Here is a 10,892-nt window from a genome sequence, read left to right as displayed (position 1 = left end):
AATTATTCCTATTGATTTCGTAAATAAAATTTCGTAAAGTATAATAGTTAAAAGAATAAATCTTTTTTTTTTTTTTTGTTTTTTAACTCGCGAACGACGAAAAACTTTGGATATTATTGTCATTTATTTTAACACTAGAAATACTAAAGTTTTTTTTTAGGTTTCGAATATCTAGCAGAAAAGTTTTAATTTTGTCAAAATTTCTTTTTTAAATTTTTTAAATTAATTAAAGAATCTTCATTACATTACAAAAAACATTGTAAAATCATTAATTTTAATTTTTAGAGATAAAATGTGATAACACGATTATTAAAAAATTTATTATGTTAAAATTTCTCTTTTATTAGTTTTGAAAAATATAATATTTTAAAAATAAAAAAACTCTTCAATTTACTTCCCTCAGAAATTTTCAATTTCAGATTTACAATTTTAGAATAATTATGACAAATACGTGATCAAATCAATCCAAATTAACTTTATTTAAAATAAAAAGGTAAACAATTTTTAATGTTTTTTCAAATAAAAAAACGATATACTTCTCAATTTTTATTATTTTATAATATATCTTTGATCTTGAGATTAATTGTAAAATTATTATTAATTTTGAAAAATTTTAAATAACAAAAAATATTTTAGTATCATTGCTAATGGATCGAATAGTGTTTCTAGTGTTAATCAAATTGAAAAGATAATTAACAAAATAATTGATTATCGTTCGTTATAAATATACGTGATATTGAATTTTAATTTGTCGATAAATAATTTATATTCCGTTAAAAAACATGATTATTATGCCTGAAAAATCATTCATTTTCTAATGTATCGATAAATAATAAGTAGTGTTTTTTATACGAATTATAATTAATATATGTATAAAAATATATGTATTTAACAAGAAAAATGAAAATCATGCGTCTCTGCATTTTTTTTATCGTTTTCTTTCTTTCTTTTTTTAGTTGAAGATATACTTTGTTCATACATATTATATATTATAGAGATTATATTTATATAAGAAGCATGTTATATATATATATATACATATATAATTTATAAAGTAAAATGATTCAATATAATTTGTTGTAAATCATTACTTTTCTTGGTTCTCTTCATTTTCTTTGTTTGTTTTTAAATTGTTTTTAAATTTAATTTGTTTGTGAGAAAATATATTTAATTATTACAATATTGAAAAAATTCCATAATTTTTAATAATTTTCTTATCTTATTATATAATTTTTCCATTCAATGATATCAATGTTTTTGAGGATAATTGAAAACTTTATAGCGAAGGTGATGCAAGGATAAATTCATTTTTTATTATTTGAGTTATTAAGTTTAAATTTTAAAGTTATATTTGAAAAAATATTAATTAAAATTATTAAATAACAAATATTGGCAGAAATTCCAAGATAAAAATTTTGTCCAAATTTTGTTCAACTTTGTATTTGGATCCTCTCTTTTTTTTAATATTTTATTTAAAATTATAATTTACAGTTTTCTTAATTTTATGCATATTTACAATAAAAGTTGTCATTTTTTTTTGCAGCATTTTTCGATAATTCTTTTAATTCTAGAAATTCAGGATTATACCAGGTGTCTCACATAATTGTATATCTTCTTTATTTTTATTATTTATTAAAAAATGTTTTGAACAAAAATTAAATGGTTTCGAGATTAAATTGTAATTCTATTAATTTTTTTTTAAAATGAAATCATATATTTTAATATATAAATCGATGTATCTCGATATTCTCTACAAAAAGCATACTATGAAAATCGATAAATTATTAATTTAGGACATAATTAATTAATAAATATTTCCTAACATAATAATTTCTTTGCTATAAGTGATTTAATACACTTTTATATTTTTAAACATGCTGTATCTTTCAATGCATCAAAAAATACATGGTTCTTGTTAAAAAAAAAAATTTGATTTTTATATGACCCCTACACATCTGTCTATAATACAGAGAATAAAAATATATAAATTATATTAAAATTCTTCTTGAAAATATCGAGTATTTATTTAAAACATTTCCTTTGCCACAAAGATAAATGATAATATCATTTATAAAACATTATTTTATTATTTCACGGATTTAAAAAAAAAACTTAAGTTTATTATATCAATGAATACCAGCAATAATATAATAATATTATTATATAATATATAATAATAATAATAATATTATATAATAATAATATAATATTATTTTACTTGTTATAAATATTAATTATCAATCAATGTGATGTGTTTGTAACACATACAAAACAATATAATTAATATACAAATATAATTGGTAAATGGTCGATCGCATATTATGAAAGCAAACGTGTAAGAAAATTGTTTGCATATATTCAAAAACTAAAATCAATCACGTTTATGATAAAAAGTTACTCAAAATAATGTTAAAAAATTTACAATATATTTCAATATTATTAATCGTTGAGGAATCAATTAGTCGACATGTTAAAAATTCCAAATAAATAATAATTCTTTATACGATGAATAAAAAGTTAACGAAAAAAATCGATATTTTTTCCTATAATAAAGTAACAAGTAAAATTCAATTCTATCGATTACGATTAAATATTGTAGTCAAACAGAATCAATTTCTTTTACAATGAATCGAATATTCAATTCCATTGATTTTATTTGAATAAACAGTTGAACAAATAAAAACTATTTTTAATAATAGATAAAAAAAAAAATTAATTTCAACAGGATTTAAAATAATAGAAATAGAAGAAGAATTGTTGAAAGAGAATTTTTATTCTCTATTCGTCAAAAGAATTCATTTCGAGAAATTTTACGAATAAGGATTCACTTCGTTCAGGATTGATTCCCATCAGCTTCGTGCTATGAGCTTGTTCCTTAGGCCATTCATTCGCGATTTCATAGTCATCGCGCGTGTAATCGTTGTTACGTAAAATGGTACTCACGACTCGGCATTCTTTTTCACGTGTTCACTGTGCCGACACTTTTTAATGCGGTGCTTCTCAAATCTGATTCTTTAAGTTGATATTATTATTGAATTAACCTGAAATTCGTTTCTTTATTTTTCAAATCGAATCTCATTGACAGTTGAAAATAATTTATTTAAATTAAACATCATTGCAAGAAATTTCAATTCGTAATAATAAAAGTAAAAATATAGAAAATATAATTTATGTAAAAATTTTAATTTATCAAAATTATTTATTTTTTTAAATTTATAATATATAGAAATAAAATAATGATAATAATAATAATAAATATGTGATAGAAATTGTAATCTTTTGATAATTTTTTTTATTTTAATTTCCTATTTTTTTTTTTTTTTTTTAATAATTAACGTAGAAATTTATATACTTTCATTGTTAATTAAAACGATGTAATAATTTTCAGTGACTTTACCTATTTTCTAATTTTATTTTATAATTCCTATAGAATAATATTAATTACATTTTGATTTGATAATTAAATTATATCTTGATAATAAGTGATGAATTTTACATTGACTTCTCGACATGTTAATTACGTAATGTGATAGATGTTGATGATATGATAGGCGATTTAATATTAATAATTAAATAACGTAATGTAGAATATAATTAGTCATAAGCAAATAGTATTACGATATTTTAATAAATCATAACGATTATTATCTCATTTAAAAAAAAGGAAAGATATGAAAGAAATTGAATTAAAAATTGATTAAAATATCCTATCGATTTTATTTACATCCGCTTTAAAACAAATGTTTTAATTTGAAAAAATATCGATTCGTTAAATATGAGAGCCACTGAGATGATTCTTTCTTGATTATACGCATACGTTTGACATTTAATGGAATTACGTAGGGTACGATAAAACTGTTTTTCATTCTGTCCATGACGATTCCAGAATTCAGTGATTTTTCGCAATTGAATTTCATTCTTTCAAATAAAATTAAACCTACTTACTTTGAAATCAAAATGCATTAACAACGGTACAGCAATTTATATTTGATTTATCATAGGATATGTCAAAGAAAAGAAATTTTTAATGAATTTATGAATATTATATAAGTACGTGTATATATATATCAATGTGATGTGTTTGTAGTCATGTTTTGTTCTTCTTTCAGTTTTGTTTTTTATTAGGCTAATTAAAATCTTTATGAGAAGATTATCTTACAAGTATGAACCACTCAGAGAAGTTAAACTTATCAATTTCTGAGGAATTTTTAATTTTGAATACTAAATGTAGAATTAGTGTTTAATTTTTGAAAAGGTAAAATTTTCAGATATTAAGTGATAAGTTTTAGAAACTACTTTATTATTCACATATTAAATGATTAGTTTTATAGAAGTTAATTTTTCAAAATCTTTACAGAAATGTCTTGGAGAGTCATTAATTTTTTAGAATTCAAACGATTAATATGAGAAATCAGTTCAAAAATAAAATGATTTATCTTTAATAGTAACATTTCAGAAATTAAGCAAAACCAGTAAAATGTTTTTTTCTTTTTAGAAATCAATTTTTTAGAAAGAAAATTAGATTTAAAAATTATATAACTTTTTAAGAAACAAATATTTAGACTGATTAAATTATATGATAATAATTAATCTTTCACAAATTAAATATGTAATTATCTATATAAATCAATTTATTATTATTGAGTTTATTTTCTGAATAGTTTATGAGAATATTAACAAAAGCTTTTGAGAATAATTTACTTATAGAATAATCTATTTATATAAAATATTAATTTCCGATTGGATATATTTGATTTAATTTTGATTATTTTTCTTTCTGAGATTAAATCATTGCATCGAAATATTATATTTGTATTACATACAAAATATTACATAAAAATGAAAAGAAGTTGATGAAAAATTTTTATAATTATTACAGGAAAAGAGTACGAGACAAAGATGCAATTGTCTTCAATTTCTTACCTAATCTTTTAATTAGTTTGTTCTCTACCATGTCTACATAAAGATACTCTTATTCTGATTGAGATAGGGCATGTTTTTATAATGACATTTCATGATAACAATGATAAAACGGCGCCAGTAACCAAGTAGCTAACTTCTAAAATTCATTCATATTACGATTTCTCATAAAACAAAATAGTATAAAAATATTATATATTTTTATAATCTTCGTAATACGATGATTACCGAAAAATTGCAAGATGCTGGAGATACAATAATTTGGAATAATTTGACAGTGACTGTTCATCAGAAACGAGACTTTTTCACAACTATTTACAAAAAATTCAAAAGAAGAGAGTACGAAGAAACTTTGACTATTTTGAAAGGAGGTATCAGTTATTAATTTACACTTTTTTTTTTTTAAATAAAAATTTCGTATAATAATGTTAGGTAATATTATACATTAATTTTTTTATTTATTTCTAAAGCAAAAATTTTCTATTTGATAAAAATTTTCTTAATGGGAAATATAAAACTATACTATTTGAATAATACATATCATGTGTGGATTTTAGTGTCTGGTTATGCTATGACGGGGAATCTGGTTGCTATAATGGGATCAAGGTATTTACAAAAAAGTTACTAATAATTTTTAGTAACTTTTAATCTGATAATTAATTGAAATGAAAAAAAAAAATAAATTGAAAAATGGTTTAGTATTATATTAAAAAATATACAATTATGTTTTAAAATTTTCCAATCACCTTTACAAATATCAAAAATTACTTTTACAATAATATGTAATATTTAAATATAATGAAAGTAATAAAGTGTAGAATATTATTTACGAATTTTTATTTAAAAATATCATAGATAGCATTGATATTATTTTCTCTATTTACAGAAAAAGTTGAATTATCCTATAAATTTTATAATTATAATTATAAAATATCTATTATTATACAAATTTTTATTCCATTGATTTGAAAAAAAACTTTTTATAATAAATGATTCCTAAATAATTTTTTACAATTTCAATGAAAATTGAACAAACAGTGGAATTATATTTTAAAATTAATAATTAAAAATTTAAAAATCATATACAATACAATTGTATCTCTGGTGGTTCCAGTGGTGCTGGAAAGACGACATTTTTGGCCACTCTAGCAGGAAGAATGAAATCAACAACTGGTTCGGTAACAATAAATGGTCAAATCATTTCACGGGCAATTATGTCCGTAATGTCTAGTTATCTACCTCAATTCGACGCTCTGCCAACTTCACTCACTGTGGAAGAACATTTATTATTCTCGGTATTTTAAGTTAAATTTCTAATTAAAAATATAATAAAAATTCCTACTAATTCAAAGTCGATTTCATTCAATTATAAATGCTTTAAAAATGCACATTGGTATAATTAAAAATATAATAAGAATCAGTATTATTAGCTTGTAATAGATTGATGTTTTAGATAATAAGTAAATATTAATTAATTAATAATAAATCAATTTATCCAGTGCTTTGAAGTTATTATATTGATATTATTTGAATAATTGAAAATAATGGATAAATTAATTGTCTCAATTTACGATAAAACAATTGATTTATTTAGTGTGCTTTGAAGACGGATATTAGCAGAGCACAAAGAAAATTCTTGTCGATGAAATTATTGATGGAATTGAACCTGATCGATTGCAAAGATGTGTTGATATCGAATTTGTCTGGTGGACAGAGGAAACGAGTTTCCTTGGCCAGCGAGATGATTAATAGGCCAAAGATACTGTTTCTCGACGAGCCGACCACGGGTAAACGAAATTTATGAAAAAAAAAATATCGATTCGAAACGAAAGATATGTTAGAAGTTGTAAAATATTTTACCGTGTCGTATAATTTTTCTAGGAGAATATAATTTTGGAAGTATTAAAAAATCATTTTAATATTTTATTATTATTATTATTACTTAATTTACAATTTTAATATTTTATTTTAATATATTAGAAAGATATAAAGGATGATTTTTTAATGTTTGATCATATCATTATGGTGATTTTCTATTTTTAAGAAAATATAATTTTTAAGATATTAAAGAATATATTTAAAAAGAGTCGAGAAAAAGTAAAATATTGGAAATTTTTTTTATATTAAAATATCTTAGTTTTATTTTTTTTTAGAGTAACATTTATTTATTGTTTATTATTGAGAAGTTAAAATATATTTTTTCTTTTCTTCTAACTATATTGTTATTATTTTTTTTCTTTTTATTTTTCCTATTAATTTCTCTTATAATGTGAAATTATAATTAACTTTTTTTATTTTATTTTATAAAATTTATTATATGATCAATTGATTTGTGTTAATTTATTTATTCAGGTTTAGATAGATTCTCTGCAATACAAGTGATTAATGCATTGAGAATTATAAGTTCGGAATCTACAGTATTTTGCACGATTCATCAACCAGGAATGGATATATATAATATTTTTACCCATGTCTTATTGCTATCCGATGGAAAAACAGGTTATTTTGGATCTTTGAAAGATGCTACAAAATTCTTCTTAAGGTATCTAATTTCTAACTATTTTTTTTTTTTTTTTTAATTATAACGCAGTAATTATAAAATGAACAACTTTTTAAAATTATCATTTGAAAATTTATCTGTCATAAAGTAATTTCTTAACAAATAATTTCTTCCATTTTTTGTATTAAAAAAATTAGATATATTATCATGAAAAATTTCAAACAAATTTTATCTAAACATAGAAATATAATTGATAAGAAAATATTATTCTTTAAAATAATATACAAGATGAATCATCTAAAAGACCGAACGTTTTAAATCATTAATAGCAAATTATATGGAAAAAAGTTAACGACATTAAATTTAGATTTCTCAAATTTTTACAAGAATTTCATACAATTCTAAATGTCGAAAAAATAATAAAGTTTAGATTACGAATGCCCAGCTGGCTTCGACGAATCCGAGTACTACGTAAAACTCTTATCTCGAAGAAACCCCATAACGTACGCGACAAATCCCAACCCTGAGGACACTGGACCCAATGAACTTATCGATAAGATATGTCGAGCATTCTCACGATCTCCTCTCTCGAGGATACCTGAAATCAAAAACACAAGATACTTTGAAATCGAGCCACAGAGGTGATATGACGAAAGACTTTTTTGGAAGGAGTAATTAATAAATATTATAAAATTAATCTTCGAACAAATTTAACAATGGAAATAATTTATAGAAAGTCTGGATATACGAGACAATTTTTTTGGTTAACGTGGAGAATATGGGTTCAGAATCGAAGGACGATCTTCGAGGGATGGATTTCATGGTTTTCTTATTTCGTAAGTTTTATTTTTATGTTAATTATTTATTAAGAAAAATTGATTTCATTAAATTTTTAATAGTGGCCGAAATTAATTAAAATATCTAGAAACCACTGTTCAACTTTTACAAAATTACAGCGCGTAATAATAAAATTATTAGAATTTTTCCTTCTTTTAAAATCACAATAAAAAAAAAACTTCGAAACATTTAGAAAGATTTTGATGAATAGTAACCGGAAAAATAACCAGAAAAGTAACTAGAATCTAGGGTTCACTTTTTCACAAAATTACGCGATTCGGAGCGCGATTTTTCCGAATATTCTTTCCAATAATGGAAAAAAAAAAGAAAAGAAAAGTGATAAAGGAAATGAACGACAAAACGGAAGAGAAATAGATAATAATTTAAATTAATCGTAGCTCTCCATGGTGGCAGTAGCCACTTTTTACACGGGTATTAATCCAAGGACGCAAGAGGGTGTGCAAAACGCGAGGGGTGCTTTGTACATGATGAGTTCTGAAATTTCGTTCACGGTCGCCTATTCCGTGATTTACGAATTCCCTGGCCAGCTTTTGATTTATTTGCGGGAGGACGGCATTTATAGTTGTGGACCCTATTACGTCGCCACGTTTTGCGGATTGGTAATAGTACAATAATTTCACATTCAATGTTCCAGCTACGATAAAAATTCGTTTCATTCTTTATTTGTCTCTATTTCGTATGAATGAGTTTTATTTGGTTTGTGGTAATAATGATTACTTTATGATTGGATTGTCTATTTTATTTAAATAAATGTGAAATAAATAATAATGAAATTAAGAAAAGAATGTTGTTTGTTTTTTTGTAATAGGTTGTTAATTTTTTATAAGAAAAGTATTAAAATATTTATATTAATTTAAAATTAACTCATTGATATAAAGTGATTACTATTATATAGTAAGTTTTTACAAAGTTACGATAAACTTTTCATGATTTTTTAATATTAAATAATATTAACATATTTTTGCATAAAAATTGATTTCTATTTAAAAAAAATGAAGATCTTTTTCTTCACATAACCTCTCTGTCTACAAAAAAACTATTAATGCTATTTTAATATCAAATAACTAACAACATATTTTTTCATTATTCCTTCTTTAAAAAATATTTCACTACATTTAAGTAAAATAAATATCTATTTACATTATTGTATAATGATAATAAATTCTAATCTGATTTAAATAGATTATTTATTAGTTATTATTATTTCTAAAAAATAGTTTTCAACTATTAAGTTGTAAACAATTGATGTTTGTATTAGACTTAAATTGTTTACAGCTTAATAAATAAGCATTAATTGAAATTTTTGTGTATGTTTTGGCCTCTAGAATACTACAAATACGTGTATAGCCTATAAATGGATTTTTTAGGTACCAAAAGCTACGTTGAAGGCTGTTATATTCACAACAATTATATATTTTATTTTAATAAGTCAAGTGGACTTGTTGAATTTTTTATTCTACTGTCTAATTACATCGACAGCTGCAATTTGTGGCACAGCATATGGTTTAATGTTTTCCATTATGATCGAGAATATCGATGTCGCTACATCAATCATGGTACCTATTGACATGTTATTTTTACTAACTGCTGGGATGTTTTACAATCTCAGGTATTTATATATACTACATAAAAATAAAATAGAAATTATATATATATATATATATATATATATATACAAATTTTTATTATATAAAACTACAATTTCAAACGAACGATATAAATTTTTGTTACCAAATTGAACATATCACATTTGATAATTTTATTTAAAGATTATAAAAAAAATAATTATATCTTTGCAACTTTAAATTTTTCACAGATGCACGAATTAATAATTAAACATGAACGTGATATTTCCTTTTTTTTTTATATATATATAAATGTGGCATAGCTTGAAGAAATGAATTTACTAAAAATTTATAACTATTTCGTTGGAATGTTTAAAATTAAACAGACGATAAAAAGCTTGTACACAGTTAGAAAACGAGCCCGTAACTTTTTTTTACGAGTCGATGACCTATAAAACTGACACGTTGATATTTTCAGGTCGCTGCCTACGTATCTGACGTGTTTTAAATATTTCTCGATATTCTTTTACCTGAACGAAGCTCTTTCCATAATTTATTGGTCACGAATAGACGACATCGGTGAGTACATTGCATCGTTGATTAAATTATTCTCTCTCGCAATGTCATCTGGAGAATTGTCCGTAGCAGAGATATTTATCTGAAGCGAGATATTTCAATCAAGTTATAATTTGATATGTTTTACATCCATTTCGAGAGCAGAAAATTTTAATTCGATTCAAATTTCAATGTTTATTTGAATTTTGATTTATGATTTTTTTTTCTTTTTTACGTATTTATTTAAGGCAAAAAAATATTAACATTTTAATTGCGTTCAATCGTGATAGATATAGTCATCAACATAGATATTTCATATATTGATCAAAATTTAAAAATTTAAAATATACTCGATAAAAATATTTGTATTTTTTCTTTCAATTTCTAGTGATTTTTTTCCCCTGATGATTTCGAATATTAAATTAATCAAAATTTACAGCGAAACGCATTATGAAAAATCAATATTTTATTCAAAATTTACATTTTTCTTTATG

At 22.5% G+C, this 10,892-nt stretch overlaps 1 protein-coding gene across 2 annotated transcripts in view; it reads left to right on the top strand.

Moving 5' to 3' along the window:
- LOC100867452 (protein brown) overlaps nucleotides 1-10,892 on the top strand; it is a 55,185-nt gene that overhangs the window by 43,952 nt on the left and 341 nt on the right. The window contains exons 1-10 of one of the 2 annotated variants that reach the window (XM_003695751.4): nucleotides 4,919-5,291; nucleotides 5,478-5,526; nucleotides 6,035-6,215; nucleotides 6,515-6,707; nucleotides 7,273-7,462; nucleotides 7,846-8,061; nucleotides 8,154-8,256; nucleotides 8,656-8,877; nucleotides 9,646-9,887; nucleotides 10,322-10,422. In XM_003695751.4, the coding sequence (XP_003695799.2) occupies nucleotides 5,141-5,291; nucleotides 5,478-5,526; nucleotides 6,035-6,215; nucleotides 6,515-6,707; nucleotides 7,273-7,462; nucleotides 7,846-8,061; nucleotides 8,154-8,256; nucleotides 8,656-8,877; nucleotides 9,646-9,887; nucleotides 10,322-10,422 (1,648 nt within the window). In that variant the 5' untranslated portion in view covers nucleotides 4,919-5,140. Of the gene's footprint in view, nucleotides 1-4,918; nucleotides 5,292-5,477; nucleotides 5,527-6,034; nucleotides 6,216-6,514; nucleotides 6,708-7,272; nucleotides 7,463-7,845; nucleotides 8,062-8,153; nucleotides 8,257-8,655; nucleotides 8,878-9,645; nucleotides 9,888-10,321; nucleotides 10,423-10,892 lie in introns of those variants that run through there. The other variant, XM_086902731.1, reaches the window with a different exon arrangement.

The sequence above is a fragment of the Apis florea genome, unplaced genomic scaffold (genome assembly GCF_048593485.1).
Source record: "Apis florea isolate Af1SG1 unplaced genomic scaffold, ASM4859348v1 contig_2272_pilon, whole genome shotgun sequence".
Classification (NCBI taxonomy): Eukaryota; Metazoa; Arthropoda; class Insecta; order Hymenoptera; family Apidae; genus Apis; species Apis florea.
This window is presented reverse-complemented; position numbering and strand designations above follow the sequence as displayed.